Consider the following 18,234-nt stretch of genomic DNA (forward strand, 5'->3'; position numbering starts at 1 on the left):
AGTACTGGTTTCTCCCTTTCCAGGCCAAAAAAAAGTGGAGGAAACCAAAGACTGAAACATAACCATTTGTCCAAAGGACCAAAGGACCACGTGTACCACAGCCTCCACTAGAAAACAAGAACTAGATGATTCCTGGCTGCTACTGTAGACCACTCTGATTGGAATCACAATACAAGGTACTGGATAAAGTGAAGGGGGAAAAAACAAAACAAAACAAAACAAGCAAAACAAAATTAAATCCATTAAATGTACCAAACTTATTGGTGAAACTTCTAAGACAAAGGCCCTTCAACTCCCTTCAAACTCAGAAATTCACTCATTCTTGAAGACCCCCCTTATAGCAAGACATTAAAAGATAGGCTTAAAAAGTGATCAGTAATATCCATGAGGAATGTGTTACTCAAAATGCTCAACTATAAGAAACAGAAAGCAAACACAAAAGCAAAATTCGGAAGGCAGGAAGGGACAAGAAAGTTGGTCAAATGCAAATGGGAAGCCTCAGATGGAAGTGAAAAGTGTGGACAAATGTGAAGGGATTGTATTCAGTGCCACAAAACAGTCTCTGTACCAATCGCTGAATGGGAAATAAAAAAATCAAGGACAATAAAAATAAAAGGCCATACAAAATTGTGTGCTTACAAAGTTATATTACAAAAAGATATTTCACAGAATATGGGGAGGATATCAGACAAGATTATATACAAAAAAAAGTTTAATAGGTGATTTTGTTACTTTGCAATGAACCTCTGTTCTTGAAGAACTGGAGATAAAAATGGTTCCTGCTCCATCCAAGTATAATTTACTTGCTCAAATATCTTTTTAAAAAATAAAAAAAAAGGTAAGTAAAAGGGAATCAGCAAAAAAAAAAAAAGTTGCTCAACTTTGGGTTCTATAACATCACCAACAAGAGAAGTTGATTTTAATAGTTCCTAGAAAAGTAAAATCAAATTTCAACAACTTAAAATTTAAACTTGAATGTTACAAAATACATTAAAGTTTAAAACAGAACAAGTTACATGATATAAAACTGTGTCTTAAAATAAAGGCCTTTAAAAAAATTTATATGTGACTCCAAATTGAAAATGCCAGAAGGATCAATTAAAATGCCCAATAATACTTAATTAGATCATCTTCATCTGGGCAACAAGTATTTAACTTCCTGAGGGCCAAACATAGCCTCAGTCAATTCCTTTTTACGTTTACAGATGCACGTTTGAGATCCTCTCCTGATGAGCTTAAGACCCTCAGCTGGAACAGTGCTGTGACTGGTGGAGAGTGAGCACTTACCCTGGGCAAGGGGCTGAAGGGGGAGGGCAGGCTGCCCGGGCTGGATTGTTAGAAGGCCTTGGCGCTGCAAAGACAGGAGGTGCTGCTGCTGCAGCTGCTGCATCTGTAAAAGCTGCTGCTGAAAAGCCAACTGCTGGGGAGCCACCTGCTGCTGCTGGAAGGTATCAGGAAGAGAAAGAAAGGGGGAAAAATGAGATGCTATGCTAACAGTATGAACGTTTCCAAACTCACTGCTGTTGCTAAGAACGAGCACTAGACTTCAGTGAAAGGCTCAGACTGGCTCAAAGCACCTGTTAAGATGGGTGATTGGACTCCTGCTCCTACTGAAAAACAGTTCTTTAATCCAGACAGCTGTCCCTGTAGCATAAAAACGCCAAGTTTAGTAGTGAAGATATGATCTTCTAGACTTGGGAAGCTGTAATTATTCATGCTATAAAGGAGTTGGCATTACACTAAGTCTGAAGGGATTTGAACTCTGAACTTTTGAAGTATAAAAGAAGTGGTTGCCATCCTCCTGTCTGCCTCGGCAGAAGCTTTTAACTACTCTGTTTATCACTTCTGACATAAATAAATGAGAAAAAAAATCAGACCTTTGAAGAAGAAAAACTTCATCTAATATTGTTAATTAGCCATGACAAATGATGAAATAACATTGTAAATCTTTCATAGAAACAGTCACTAGATTTTAATTACACACATTAATAATTTAGCAAACAACATCGTACTTGACTGCGAGTGGTTAGCAACATGAATGTGACTTGCTTCAGATGCCTTAACTTGACTTTGGTTTCAGAAAACTCTGTGGCTTGTCCTGCTTTACTCCTATCTCTTTGTTCATGAAAAGAAGGGCTTTGCAGTATAATAAATATCTTTCTGTTGACTGGACAATGACAAGGGAAAACTTATGTTGTGTAAAACATCAATACATCATGTCTGTGTTTAACAGGCCTGGCTCTAGCCAAAAAAAATTAATGCAGATTTCCTTAGTAATTATCTGAGTAATAGAAAGATAATACAGTGCAGTAGTACAATAAATAGAAGGAAATTATCTAATATCCTTAATCTGCTAGGAATCATATCAAGGTGGAGGTCTTAGCCACATAATGGTTAACAATTACAAAAGGAAATTAACCCTTCCCAAGTCCTAACAACAACAACAACAACAACAACAAAAAATCACAGGGGAAGGGCTCTTCAAAGAAAACAAGAGCAGCTTTCATAATTTTAAGAATTATTCAAAACATGAAAGACTTTAGCAACTAAGAGGACAATAAAATTCTTTGAGAGCATTAGACTCTGGTTTAATCACTACACTTTATAAATAACACGAGTCACTTGACCTAATGCAGATAATGACTTTTATCTGATGTATCCATAAAATGCAGGTTTATCAAGGTCGTCTGATGCCTAGTTCAAAGCAATGAAAAACGGTCACTTCCTGTTCGTCTCCATGGAGTTTATTTTACAATAAAAACTATTATTCTTATATTAGCAACCAATTTCAGACTTTCTACCATGCCACTGAGAAAGTTAATTGAGTTTCACTTAAAAAAACAAATTCCATACTAACAACAAAAATTTAAATAAATTTAAATGAAAAGCCAGTGTTTTCATTTTAAGAACAGCATGCATAAAATGATCCAATTGTTTTCACCCCTTCCCAAGTTATCACATTAATGAAAAACCCAATGATAGTTATATTCATGTCAAAATGATTTTTTCACTTCTTCAAGAGATATTAATTCATATTTTTAAAAAAGAAAAGGGGGTGGAAACAATAACAGTATAAACAACTGTGGAATTAGCTCTTCTTGAAGTAGAATATAATGGAGAGGGAGTCTGCTGGAGATTAGGAGGGTGCTTCCCGTTGTACTGTAAATGCAATGTTTAAAAACCGTGTACTTATAGAAAATAAATGATGCCTTTTCTGTTGTTTCTGCAGCTACCCTAGAAAAGCTCATGAAGGCTCTCCACATTTGAAAAGCCAGGATATAAGAGTATACAAGGCCCATTGTCCCAAGAAAGAATTTAAAAGCAACAGTGGTTGCCAAAGTACGTTCCCCACCCAGTTACCAAACACAGGATACCAGTTGGTTTGTTTACTTCTCACAATTGTATGCATACAAAAAAGGTCTCCGTGCAGTCCCCTGGACAGGTCAGTCATCAGTGTTAAAATGCTAAACTGCCCAGATAAACCCTGCATTTCTGATCCCCTCCCTGGAGCTGAAGTCAAAGGTCTATTTTCCTTTCTTAGGCTACTCCCTACTGTCTAACATAAACTGTCATGCCTGCTTGGGACAAACTGCGCTTTTAAAACAATCAACGTGGTCTGGCTCATCCACACAGGATGAGATCTTTCTGGTGCCTGATTTTAAATTAATTCTGATCTCTATTTTCCACACCAGTTCTATCAAATACTGATGCTTCAACAACTACCATACGGTACACGATCCTTCCTGTTCAAGACCCTCTATCCTCTGAGTAGGATTCAGTTCTAAGCCAAGGTGAGGTCAAACTCTCTCAAGAAATCACCTCTATGCAATTTTAGTAAAAAAAGGGAGAGTGAAAAGTACATTGTTCTGGTCAAGAATCAAGTATTCTATTGTAGAAATAATCAAAAAGAAAAAGTAAAAAAAAAAAAAAAGAGGGGAAAACCTGGAAACATGAATTATGAGCCACTAACGAATGACTTGGGGATTCAGTAAATTAATATCCTTGTCCATCTGTCAATGTCCAAGTTTAAACCCTGTTAAAATCACAATAGCCAGTCCAAGCCATAAAATTGCTACCATGTGACTCTAGTTCATTTTAGTACAAAAGGACCATTACCTGCATGTTAATTTCAGACAACTAACCCCCTAACTAAAAGAAAACAAAGATTTTTCTCACAACTCTTCAAACAAGTCCCTGGTAAGCCCACAGAACACACACTTGGGAAAGTCCAGGGAGTTACGGCCACTGTCTGCCTTATTGCGAGCATGTTCACCTGTGTCACCAGTGCCTGGGAGACCAAGGTACACGCAGTGCCTACAAGGTGCAGATGCAAAGCTCCTTCCCCAAACTCAAACACCTCTACATTTTTTGTGTTCCCGAAATGACAACATCCTGAGATTCCCTTTCTTGACAACTGCGATTTGGGTGAATTAACTTTAATCCTTCCTTCTGCTGTGCAACTTTCCCCTCCCCACTTCTTTCTCTGCCCTCTGAGCTCATCTGAACTTTCATGTTCTCCCAACATGCACAAGTGCATTCCGAACTATTTCTTCTAGACCAAATAAGAGGTTAATAAGAAGTGGCAACAGAAAGGAAAAACACAATCCCTGGTAACTGATAAGAATGACAGTGGCAACCCTTTTTTGTTTGTCTTCAAATGTAGAGTTAAAGATCTTTAAAAAACTAAATTTTTATGCCTTTGAAAAGAAAGAAGCACAAAATAACAACAGGGGGTTATTGCCTGTGAGCCACAGGGGAGAAACTCCATAATTCTTATTCTCCCTTTTGAAGGCTGTTAGAAATCTGATTCAAAAAAGCAACAGCAGAAGGGGAAACCTCTTGAGGCTGTAACCATTTCCTGTGATCATGCATAATGTGCTTCAAAAGTGGGTTTTTACCAATTCTGTTGATCAATTGCACCTCCTTCATGTCCCTTCTTTTTTCTGCTGTGTTTACATCTGATGTGACTCAATGACAAGCACTGTCTGAGACTGTGAAACAAGCCTGTCATGTTGATTTATGGGCGCATCAAACCACAACTTGTCCAAACTGAAGCTCGCAGTTCATTAATTAGAGAGTTGTGACTTTGAAGTCAGCTTTCAGACTGTGGTTTTTAACATTTGGCTTAATTTATATGCTCTTGAATGTGGATCTCTAAGGAAAAAACTGAAATTCCCTTCTTGTCTTTGAACTTCTTTTGACCGCACAATAATCATTTCTTTGTCCAGAGTGATGCCTGCAATCCCAGAGTCATTAACGCGCATTGAACTGCCACTGATGAGTAAGCCCTGCTGAATTAGAAAAACAGCCAGCAAAACAAAGCTGAGAGCCTTCCTCACAGTGATATCTCACAATTACATGCCTTCCCTCCCTGTGCCATTTCCATTTTAATTACTGTTAGTCCTTTAGATTTACATTTTAGACACTTTTTAATCTGTTCCCTTTTTTATTATAGCAGCACTCGAGAGCGTGCCACTGTACTTAAGTTGTGTCAGCATTTTCATTAACACGTCTCCCCTATTCACCCCAAAACTGTCTCTACTCTATAGGGGTTTCTCTCTAGGCTGAGACTTTCTTCCTGGTGAAACCTGGCAGGGCTGGGAAGATGGACTCAATCTGTGCAGAGGGAGGAGCTGGCAAGGGAGAGCCATGGTCAGTCATAGTGTCTAACAAACACCTTGATGCCTGAAATAGACATGCATGTGAAGGGCAGGGAGGCCAAGGGTAGTCTGGTTCAGCTCTTTCTCAAAACCAGCAGAAGTGGCTACTTGCAAAGGTCCAGCAAAGAAGCAATTATGGATCTTCTATCAAGTTAGTAATTGTGACATTCCAAGAACAACAATCAGGTAAAGAGAAATTCAATTCACTGGAAAAATGCAAGGAGGTGGCAAATTAAACCAGTTAACTCTGGAATGACCAAAGTTGTCAAATAATACATACATGGTGCAGATACTTAACATAGCTGGGTAAGCCTCAGCCCTGCTTAAGGGGTGGTGTGGTTTAAGGCAATGAAGGATTATGCAACTGCTACTAAGAATTTTTTTTTCTCTCAGAAAAATACAAATAATCAAAGCTTGACTCTTCCCTAACTTTAACTTACTCTATCTGATATATGCTTTCTGTCATTTCAATATGCACACTTGCAGAAAGATATTTTTTAAAAAACACAGCAAAACCAACAAAAGGATAACGCTTTTAATCTTGTTTTAACTTATTGGTTTTGCTGGTTTAACTCTGTAAGAGATTATTCTTTTGATGAAAAAGGCTAGCATTACACACTCAGATTCTCTGAACAGGAGCAAAAAACCTAAGTATGTGCCCAAGTGGGACTGTACTGAAAGCCTGCCACCCTCTCGAGGGCCACCCATGTCAGTGCAGCAGCTCTCCATGTCCTGTTCACAATACTGCCCTTGCCAGGCTCACACCAGGTACATATGCAGTGACGTTCAGCAAGCAAAAAGGACTCAGAAAAAAACAGAGCAAAAAACAGGACAATAACTCTCAGTTTGAAAGCTGAGAACTGATAGAGTCAGCTGAGCTGTGCAATCATTTAAAAGATGAATGACAGTTTAATAGACACTAGATAGTCCCCCGGGATCTATGGTTTCAAAGTAAAATATGTATTGTCGGTACCTCTTTCGGCTGTTTTCCAGCATGTTGTTGTTGTATAAGTTGAAGCTGCAACTGTTCTTGTTGTTTTTTATAAAACTCTTGAAGCTGCTGCTACAAAAATAAAGAGCAGATGATAAGTCAGAGGATAGTGCCAATCCACTGTCCCCTTTTGGTGCCGTACGCAAACTGTGATTTGAAAAGTAGCATCCTTTTATCTGTAATGATCTGACCTTTAGTTAGAAACTCAACAATAAATTCTGTGCACAACTGACTATTCTTGGCATTAATGTTTGAAAAGTACTCTCCAAAATGAAGTGAAGAAAAACATACCATCTTCTACACACACTAATTAAAATTAGGCAAAGAATAACCTTTGATAGTAACAACAAACCTAGTGAGCCGCGGCTGCAAGCGCAGTGATCTGGGCTGTGCACTGGCCAGTAGAGGGCTTGCTAAATGAAAGGGCTGGGCATTGTGCAGTATGGTTCCCTGTGTGCATCGGCAGCAGGGGCGCTTCCCCCCATCTCAGGAGCTACTGCCATCACTTGGGTGCCCATCAAGTCCGTCTAAGAGGACTCCATGGCACAATGACACTCAGGAGGTCATTTTAGCATCAGCCTGCACAGAAGGTGCCTTAAAACGAACCAACTCCAAAATGCTTCTTTATGTTTTGGGGGAGGGGGTGGCAGGGAGAAGAGATAAAGGGAGGAAAATCCAAAAACCAGAAACTCTGAAAGCTTCTGATTTGAAATGGGGACTTCAGGAGCTGTCACATTTAAACCTGCTCCCAATACGCTCGTTTTGCTTTGATTCACACTGTTCGGATGCCTCTGGGCTTACCAAATAAAAGAGCGTAAAGCCACGTAAGCCTGAAAGATCTTATTTCTACCAAGTCCAATTACTCCCTAATCTTAGTCCACTGGGTCCTCTCCAGACCCAGAGCCTCGTCTCTGCAGGGATCCTCTAGTTCAGGGATGCAATCGGTTACTCTGTCTGTCCTTCAACGGGAAGGAGTGAGGGCAGCCCTGTGTATGGCATGAGGGGTCCTCGGTTCAACAGGACATTGGGGGAGAGGGGACGATTACCTGTTGAAGCATGAGGGCTTGCTGCTGCTGGAGGAGAACCTGGAGCTGCTGAGGGCTCAGCACTTGTTGCTGGAGGATCTGCTGCATTTGCTGGGGAGTGATAACTTGAGGTGTCATCATAGCCACTGACACGGGAACCTAGAACATTAATGAAGGAAAAACAGAAAGTTAGGAAATCTCACAGTCTTGCAGGTCTGTCACCAGCCTGCTTAAAGTATATACCAATTCCTCACATACAATGCACTTATCCAGATAGGAGGCAGCTATAAACCTTATTTAATATGAAGTTTATTTTCAAGAATAGAAAGATTAGATAAGAAAAGGAAACCTTGCAGTACTAACAGGTATTCTGGGCAGTGCTACAAGCAGACAAGGACCAAAAGCTTAGTCAATGCTACCAGAGTTAGGATAGAACGTTCTCAAATCCTTATGAGGCCGCCTTCAAATAGGTTATGAAGTTAACTCACATCTAAATTTTGTTTTATGGACTAAGGCAAAAGAGTTGTCATCTACCATAAGTTACTGGCTGGAGTTGACATGATTCTCTACACAAGATGATTTCTAAAATAATCAATGAATGTTCCATATTGTGAATAACTGAACCTTGGTTGCTCCTTCTGAAACTAACACAGACCTTTCTATGATGCCTTTTACCTTTCCTTATTCATTCAGCATACAGATGCCTCAATTCTTTTAGATTATGTGCAACCCCATTAAAAGCTGCTTTCCCTGACATTTCAGTGACAAACAGCTACAGTGATGAACCTGATAGCATTTCATATTTGCAACTGTTAACACGGTTCTGCACGGGCATCTCTATAAGGAACCTGCGCGCTATATCTGAAAGGATGATGTCTTGTTCAGATAAAACACTGACATTAAAATGACAGGCTGTCTTGGCCAAGGTTACACAAATTGTATTCAAGCGGATACCTAATGACAATGCTATGAATTCTGCGAGCTTTCTAGAATATAATTTAGCTATTCAAAATAATCACTGCACTTGTGTTTAATTTGCAGACTACATGAGAACCATTTTGTCAGTCCCCGTAATGCAAGAAGACTATTTCATGAACCTCTGACCCCTGGAAAAAAAAAGGTAAGGAATGAGAAAACAATGAAACTAAAGACAAAACTCATATATGTCTTCTAACAGTAGTATTTAAGAAATCTTACTTTTTTCTTTGGTTTCTAATCAAACATGTGACAGCAAGAAGCCAGAGGCAGTAAAGGATATACTTTGTTAAAAAGGATCGGCTGTCATCTTATGTATTACAATAAAAGGTAATAACATGTTTTGCATTTTGCCTGTGTGCCCCTGGGGGGGGGGAACCCTAGCAGACAAAAGCTGATCAGAAGATAAAAACAATTTTTAAAAAACCCCCAAAACACCCCAAAAAGCTTTCAGGGGTGCAGTAAACAAGAGAGGAAAGTGCAGTTTTAATTTTTTTGTAACACAGTATCTTAATATGCAGTTTATCTTGACTTTTTCACAGGATTTGTCCTGTCATTTGCATAGCGAGCTCTCACTCCTAATTTCACAGTCATTATGCACTGATGTCCCGATTTCTCAGCATCACTAATTTTGATGAACTAAAAATGGTTTCTGAAGGTCAGATTCATGTACAGTGAACATACTTCTCTGTTGTTGTGAGCATGTTTTGTGTGGGGATGTTGAGGGGCAGGAGTTTTGCATTAAAAAATATTAGCTAGAATATTTGAAAATTTTCATTAACCTAACCCTGGAAGGGCATCAGCAAGTTCCTCCCACTGCAGTGGACTTGTCAGTGTAGATGGAGATAACACAGTAATTTAAAACAGATGGGCATGTCTGGATATTTTTATACACAAATAAGGACAGATATATATAAATGGATATAACCAATGACTGAAAAGTGAACTTTTGCTATGTCTAGTACAAACATCAAAATAACATTATCAGAATTTCCAACATCCAGATTAAATCCAACTAGTGAGTGTACTCTGTCTTCTCATAAAATAACCTTTTTGAATTTATTTTGCCAATCACTATCTTTTGAGCTGCTGATGCCAACATATCACAAGAGAAGTTTACTTTTCCTTCAGAGTTGCATCAGCATATGGAAGGTTTGATTAAACAAACAAAAGAACCATGTTTAAGAGTGTGGATTTTTTTTTTCCTCTCACTCTGTGTTTCCTGGATTATGTACAATATAAATAGTCTTGAGCCAAATTGCTGATGGTGATGAACAGGAAAACAGACAGGAACAGGGCGGTGTAAAATCTAAGCTGGTAATGAACATTAACAGAGACATCATAGAAATCATCAGAGAAAAAAACCTTCTTATGTTAGAAGTGCATGCATACAAAAATTAGGGGGTGGGAGGCAGAAATGTCTCTTATCAAGGGTGGCAGTCGCATAGATGCATACAATTGTCAAAACTCTTCTCATTGTAAAATTAAGTAAAACTGTCTATAAATTAGATCTCAACATCAGTTGTAAACATAGTCCCTTAATGAGAAAAAAAAGGGGGGGAGAACTCAAGAATATGACTAACATAGTTTCAATCTTCCTTTTTCACAGCTATTTATTCACTTTTTACAATCTTGTTAAAGAATATGATCATGAACCTAAGTCCCTCTTTGGAGACTCTGATGACGGTGCTGATCTTCAGTAATAAGGTAAAGTAGCACAATGAGGGGAAAAGGACAATCTCCAGGATTCTCGAAGCTAGAGACCAGCCTCAAGACTACCCAAATGGCCTTAACTTTGCTTTTACTTTCTGAAACCAATTAGCTCTGGGCCTCCAAAGTGGCTCACGGCTTACTTTATAAAAGCAATAAAATCAAGATCTCCCCAAAGTTTCTGTTCCAACATGTCGTGAAAATAGCTTGTGGAAAGCTTTAACAAACATTCAAATGGGCCAAAAACCATTGAGAGATAGAAAAGAAGAGGGGAAAGGCCTAAACACACTACTTTAAGGTCTTACACAGTTAAGAATTATAGCCTATACATCCTCTCTTAACTCCCAATGTCCAACTTCATGTAGTGAGTTCCTCCTCATACTAGGAACCAAAGGGTAGGCAGCCCCCGAGAGAGGCTATTATGGCCCACACTTTATTGCCCATTACTACTGAGGTCATTAGCGGCAAGAGTGATTGTACTGGTCTTAACCTATTGATCACTGTAACTACTATCATTTAATCCTGTGTAGAAAGTGTGGAAAGCAGCTAAAGGCACACAAGAGAGAGTACTTTAGTATTGAGAAATATGGTCAAAGCCTAGAAATTACACTTTGATTAATAAAATCTAACCACTGGTTTAAATCAATAGTATTTAAAACAGTCATGTGAGCTTTTAACTACAGAATTAAAATATTTATGGGCTCCGCTTTCAGAGTACTCAGTCAAAACCAAAATTTCTCTTTTCCATTTCAGGCCATCTACTAGTCCCTCCATAAAGATAAAAGTATGAATCTCTGATGTTCTTTCTCCATGTTGTAGGGCTTCAGCCTTAACTGGGGGCTCAAGTTAATTCTTGAGTTCTTTCTCAAATAGTAATTTAAATATAATGCAAAATTTTTTAATATATATATCCCCTAACACTGTAACTGCCTGAACTGTCTGAGTATATAGAAATGAATATGTTTTATGAGTTAACAATGAATCATAGAAGGCAATTTATGAAGAACCAGAATGATTCTGTCTAGCTGCCTTCAGGGATCAGAAATTCAAATTAAACTTCTGGCAGACATTTAAAGAATGCTAGCATACAAAACTGAATTTAAAAACATATACACATAGTTAACACTCTGCTTTAGTTTCAAGAGGAAATCATGAATTAAAAAACATACTGCATGATACACTGTTGACTGATACCACCTGGGTGTGGTCAGTCCCAGGTGCACAGGGACCAGCAGGAATGGCAGCTACACTGCTGAGCTGGGGCACTGGGCTGCTGGCAGGTGAGCCTGCTACCCCCCAGTACCCAGCAATGGGATGAGGGCCTCAGCACTGAGACTGCCAGTGAAAGCTTGCCAGTGCTCTGTGAATTCTGCCTCACAGTTTTCTTTCACTTCTAAATGACTTCATCATCTACATGCTACAAGATTATCAAAATAATAGTCCTTATTTTTTTCTCTTCCATCCAAGGGGAAAAGCAGGTGATAGGTGGAGGGAAAAAAAAAATCTAAAGGCAAAAAAAAAAAAAAAAGAAAAACACCCAGAGAAAACAATACTTAGTTCTAATCTAGAATACAATGGAAGGAATTGGGTAGGAGGGGAGATGACACAACATAAATACAGAAAAGAACATGTCATCATTTTTTTTCTCTTTAGTTTACACTCAAGTTAATGACAAGTAAACACTGCCCAGTATAAATACATATAAATTCTGAACAAAAGCATCTTCTCATAATTGCTAAATTGAGCACCCAGTAATAGGATAAGATTAAAAAAAAAGTCAAATACTACCCTATTAATCTGGATTCCTAATTTAAAAATTGTTTTAAATCCCTGCTCATCAACCACATTATGTCTAAAGAAGCCCATGACCCTTCTAGATGTCAAGCTTCCTCTACCCAAGGGGAGCAGCACTGGCTAGTTCACCAAATAACAATAGCAAAACAAATTATGTTATCAGTCTCTGAGGCCGTTATTACAGAATAAAACCAAAAATATGGGTTCCTGAAAAGAGAGAGAGGAGAAAAAAACCAACTGGATACAACATTTATTTATGTTGGCTAACAGAAAAAGTTAGGACACTTCTATTGATTCGCAATGCTTTCTATTTTTTCTCTTCTCTCTCTCTCTCCACACACACACACAGAGCTATGTAAGATAGCTGTATCACAGAGAAATGAAAATACAATTCTGACATAATATTTCAGTCTTCAAGAAATAAAAAAAGCATGCTATTCATGTGGAAGATATAATTCTGTTTCATTATGGAATTTTGCTTTTTGTATAACTCTTTTAGACTTAGCTATTTTGCCACAATACTGCACAACGCATTAAGGCAGGTAATGGTTATTATATTAATGCAAAATCATCTAAGTAGTCAGTCATTAGCATAACTGTTCTCTCAGTAACAATACAACTACCTATTAAAATTTTAAGGGAAAAAAAAAGACCTCTTTAAAATGCAATTAGCATTTAATTTTTTTATCATTTTGTTTATTACATTCTATCAAGAAAGGCTATCTTTCTTTCATGGTGAAATTGTATGGCCAAGGCGCCTGCCAATCAGGAGTTATTTCAGGTTCTCTACTCCAACAGACAATCTCAAGCAAAGCTCCCCAAGCTCTTCTTTGTCTTTAAATGTTTAAAGTGACATAAGTTTCTATTTGTTTAGAGCAGGGGCATTAGGAGAACCTCAAATGCCCTTCTCTGACATTTTCCTACACTTCCAAGGTCACTCCACTCAGAACCAGCATTATCCTCTTAGCCCTAATAAATAACAGCTTCATTTACATAAAAATGTAAAGTTTACATAAATTAAATCACTTCTCCCATTAGTGATCCTTAAATACAAGATATAACAGCAGCTACACTGGAAAAAAAAAACCCACTGATCTTTTCAGTCTTGCAATTATTATTATTATTATTATTGTTATTATTATTTAAATCAAGGGGGAAGGGAAGCTTCTTTCCTTTCTCGATCGTTTTCAACTGTAGGTGGGAAGGGAAACAATTTAGGGCATGTGAATCAAACATACTATGGCATTTTATAATAATGATAAAAATCATTTTAAGTGCTGCAAATGCAAGAGGGGAGAAAAGACGATTCTAAGGCAACTCAGAGAATTATTTTACCCGCAGTTCTCTAACCCGTGAATAGAAGAGGAAAAGGCTTTGTCTAAATAAGTTCTCTTACAGTAAAGTTTTACTCAGAAGTAAAAAAAGAGACACCAACTGTATAAATCATATTTGAGACACAAGCATGATTAAAAAGAAAGTTAGCCTGTGGATACAGCTGCACATCAACAGTATGTGTTAAGTGAAGAAAAATTAAGTATTTATCATGTAAATAAATGTTTTTAAGACTAAGAATTAAATTTGTAGTTCTGCTTTTTTCAAGCTTAAAGGAGCATGGAAAACATCATAAGAAGCCTAAGAGTAAACTGAGGTTAAGGAGGGGAGAGATTTTAACTTAAACATACGATGGGCCAAATATAAAGTATTCCAATGTTTCACATGGCTTTCGTCACTTACTTTGCATGCGATCACTTCATTTTTTTTTAAGCATTACAATTTATATTATCAAATTGTATAGTTTCTCATGCCTATTTTCAATATCTTCACCTCACAGTGAAACAAGGAGTACAAATTAGATTCTACTGAGAAAACATCAGTTGCTTCTTTGACCATCTTCCCATTCACTCACTGACATATATCTAACTTAAGATAAAGCCCAATCAAAAGCTCTCTAAGTATTAAAGGTCAAAGTATATTTTAAAATGCCTAGTTAAAGTCAAGGCAAATGGGAAGCCCGTGAGGACCTGCTTTATGAAGTGGTATTAACAATTAGAGGAACCATACACAAAGCTTTCATCAGGAAAAAAGTAACAGAAATTAAGCTGCCACAAGTCTAACAGGTTAGATTAAAAAAAAAATCAAAATTTTATATATTCTCCCCTGTGTCATCTTGTTTTGTCAGGACATCAAATAGAATTGGGAAGTACAAAATAACAAGCCCTTGAGAAATCACAGACGCCGACCTTTTTGATGTTGTTGATTTACCTTGTTCTCAGTTATTTGAACAATGATGTTTCAGATTTAAGGGCAAGACAAAACTTAAAAATTAAAGCATGATAGTGAGGTACTCTAATGCTGCTTTTCAATAGATTTTAAGTGAGGCATACCATGTACCGGTTGAATAGTCATTTTTCTGATTCTAAAGTAATTTCTTTTCAAACAATTGCTAGGTTAGAAAATGGTCACTGAACAGCTTATTTCTACAATTCACAGTAGCAGTCCAGGTTCTCTCTACCCGGATCTCTTTGGTCTCCTCAATCCATTGGTCTATTTAGCTAACAGGTACCTAAATTGGTGGTGGTTTGGAGGGTTTTCTCCCTTCTTATAAAGAGAAAGGAAAATCAAACAAAGAACATCACTTATGGGAGAAGAAAATAATGTATACTATGAGTTGTCTAAAACAAGGTTCTAGAAATTTCAAACTGCTCTCAAGAAAAGAAATCTTTCACCAAGTAAAAACTAATTTACTAATGGAACTAATCCCCAAACATAGCCATGCAGGTTTAGAGAGAGCCACTCCACACCCATCTGACCTGAAGGCTCTGCAGCTCATTAGCAACATAATTTCTAGCTTTCCATGAAATACTACATTCAAAGACAGACAGCTTTCTCAATTTTCATCTGTGGGTAGCTTTTGCTACCAAAGCCTGTACATAAAAACAAAGCATGCAGCAGTTAAAACAATCCATTCAGGAATTCCAAAATCTCTGTAGATATTCATAGAAATTAATAATTAAAAAAAAGTAAAAAAAAAAAAAAACCCATTCAAAAGACACTAATCGTAAATAGCCAGTATTTGCAATTATTAGCAGATTTTCTAAAACTTGGGCAGTCAACAAGACTTTTCAAGGATTATAGCACCTTGTCATCAAATTCATACTTTAGCATCTATCACACAGCTGACACAATTTAGGTATTTATTTATTCATTTTCTAGTCAACTTCTATAGTCAACTGTTGCTACCTACCTCTTGCATATATAATGAGACACTGAATTACCCACCTAAAATGGATTTTCAACAGGCCAGTATTTTTGCCCAGTTACGAGAATAGTTTTAAGGTTCTCTTGAGAGATGTTAGTCTACAACCAAAGCACATAATACATTTATTTCCTCCAATCTAGTGTCTTGCCAATTCAAAGCATACTCAAATTTTAGAAAAGCTAGTCACAAAATCTTCTCCTGATTGATGACTAAGAAACACAGAAACCTGAACACTTTGGTCACACTGTCTAAGATGCATCCAGAATTTTATTGTTTTTAATTAATCCAGATTTTAATTTCACCATATCTTGCACATGTATAGATCTTGGCTAAAAAGTTGCAGAACTGGTCAGTGTCATGAAAGAGTTTATCTGTCCAGTTAATAGCTCCTGACAAATTCAAATACAACGCAGTTATAGTAAGAGTTTTATTTTTTTTTTGGGGGGGGGGTTTAATTTAGGTTGTTTATTTTTCATTTCAATGAGCAAATGGGGGAGGGGGGAGGGGTTTGTGCGGGGAGTTTTATTTTTTAAGGTGTATTTAAATGCAAACAGAAAAAAAATTCTAAAAACCATTCCTATCATAAGCTTTCTGATGATTTATGGTTTACCAACTGCACAAGGTTATGCAACACTGCATGCCTTTAGATGCATTTTTGAGCTTACTGAGATTTAATTAAGATCACAGCCTCTAAAATCCCTGTCAAATGAAAATTCAGAGAAGACAATACACTACATAGCCTCATGCAGAATGTTTCCATTTCCACCTCTGGAAAAATATGAGTTAATCCACGTTTCTATGGCTGCAGACAAAAGTTCACCAATTTTGTTTCCTTTGACATGTAGGTTTTTTTCCAGGAGAAGAAGGGGGGGAGGGAAACCCAAAAGTGCAACATGTTGCAGAAAATTCATTTGATATTATCTAACATTATCATAGCTTAACTAGAATGGCACCAAATCTTCGTATAATTTAGCCCATGCTTAGAAGAGTTTCCTTTAAAGAAATGTTTATTTAAAACACAGACATACACAGACAATTGGTTCCTTCGGAGAGGCCTACCTGTCTTGAAACACCCAGATAAAATAACTGCTCAGCATGGTTCTCATTTCCTTAAATGAACAACTTTTTATCAAACTGCACATTTAAGAAGACAAATACAGGCAGCCAAGTATTTTCCATTTGTAAGTACTCTTTAGGGTTTCAGAAAACTATACACACACACAAGAGATTTTTCTCTTACAGATTATTATTAATTCATGCTGTTTTTTCTCAAGAGAAAAACAGTATGTGCTGTCTGGCCTTTTCCCTAGTCCAGTATTTTTATTTGCATCATCGGACTATTCAGTTGCTTATCTCATGTCTCAGAAATGACAGGTGTTTGCAGTCTCCTCCTGACAGGCCACTACACAATTAACTGTCTTGCCTGAAAGGGCTAATGCAGTGCTAATGAACAATAAATCAACTTTGATTATCAAGTGTCAGCCCGATCCGTTTTCAGTTCAGCTCTATCACATCTTAGAGTAAGTCAGTGTCTCTGGAAGGCGGTCTGCATTTTGGTTTCATTTTTACACACTTCTCACTGAAATGTGTCAGGCAGCCACCAAGAATCACATAAAAGAGAAGCAGACCTTTTTAAATTCATATGAAGGGTATCAATTAGGTGCATGTGGTCTCATCTTTTACTTACTGATGAGTGTTTATATCCAGGAAAGCTTTGGGTTTTTTTAAAACAAAAACAAAAAAACACTAACAACAGCAACACATGATGAGATAGTCAACTAGCATCTTAATCTTTGAGGTCTGACGCTGGCGGGTTTGCTCACTTTACCACATAAACCACCTCTGACTGCACATCCATACATATTCGTACCTGAAAATCATTACAAAGAAAACTACGAAACGGAGTTGCTATTAAAATAGAAACTTTACTTACTTTTTTTAAAAAAAATAGCTTCTTTAACAGTGACTTCCTAATGATAAATGTAATTTTTTTTCTCTTAAGCAGATTAGTCACGGATAGTATGATTCACATTTCCTGTTATCAGCCTTAATCTTCCCCCTAAAATGTGTCACTTTCTGAATGCTGGAATTTATGGAAATAGGGTGATTTGCATTCTTAAATTGGCTTGGTTAGAACATTTGGTCCATTTGGACAGGAATCTAAATTATTAGGATCTTTCAGTGTAAACTGGCAGGCCGTGAAGGAGTTAATCTCGAGGAGGAAGAGTCCAGAAGTACTTTGCTCTAAAGTTTACCACCACTTCCTGGAGGTCTTCTCGATGCACTCCGGGGGTGAGCTGACAGCTGAGCCGGCCGCCCCTGGCCCTGCGATGTGGCCGCGGGCAGCGCCCACCTGCCTGAGCCAGTCCCCGCCGCCCCGCTCCCGACCCAGCGAGTAGGGCCCCGCGCCCCGCGCCGCCCTGAAGCCAAGCCGGGCCCGCAGACCCTGGACAACTCGAGCGGAAGCCTCCGGCGACACGTTCCCAAAGCAGTCACCCCCGACGCGCCCCGAGAGCAGCCATGGCGGGGCTCCCTCAAAACCGGGGCTGACGGCCAGACAAGCAGAAAACAAATGGGGGGGGGGGAATAGGACTTCCTCCAAGTCCGCGTCGCGCCCGCTAGGCACTTCCAACCCGAGAGCGCGGCGCGCGGAGTCTCCCCATCCGGCCCGCCGCCGGCCGCCAGCGCGCAACTCCCGGCCAAGTTTCTGCAGGGCGACTCCGGGCTTTCCCGTCCCAGACAACTTTGCACCCTCGGCGCCCGGCCTCCCCGCCCCGGGCCCTGCCGCCACCCACCTTGCACTCTCCATGTAGCCGCCGG

General features: G+C 38.5%; 1 protein-coding gene across 7 annotated transcripts in view; it reads right to left on the reverse strand.

Moving 5' to 3' along the window:
- Positions 1-18,234, reverse strand: part of FOXP1 (forkhead box P1) — a 419,751-nt gene that overhangs the window by 106,064 nt on the left and 295,453 nt on the right. For 5 of the 7 annotated variants that reach the window (XM_006900487.1, XM_006900488.1, XM_006900489.1 and 2 more), the window contains 3 exons: positions 7,698-7,835; positions 6,634-6,723; positions 1,288-1,441 (listed from right to left, as the gene is read on the reverse strand). In XM_006900487.1, coding sequence (XP_006900549.1) covers positions 1,288-1,441; positions 6,634-6,723; positions 7,698-7,835 — 382 coding nt within the window. The remainder of the gene's footprint in view (positions 1-1,287; positions 1,442-6,633; positions 6,724-7,697; positions 7,836-18,234) is intronic. The other 2 variants (XM_006900493.1, XM_006900491.1) reach the window with 1 other exon arrangement.

This window comes from Elephantulus edwardii, unplaced genomic scaffold, assembly GCF_000299155.1.
Source record: "Elephantulus edwardii isolate Elephantulus edwardi_28Jun2011 unplaced genomic scaffold, EleEdw1.0 scaffold00285, whole genome shotgun sequence".
In the NCBI taxonomy this organism is placed as follows: domain Eukaryota; kingdom Metazoa; phylum Chordata; class Mammalia; order Macroscelidea; family Macroscelididae; genus Elephantulus; species Elephantulus edwardii.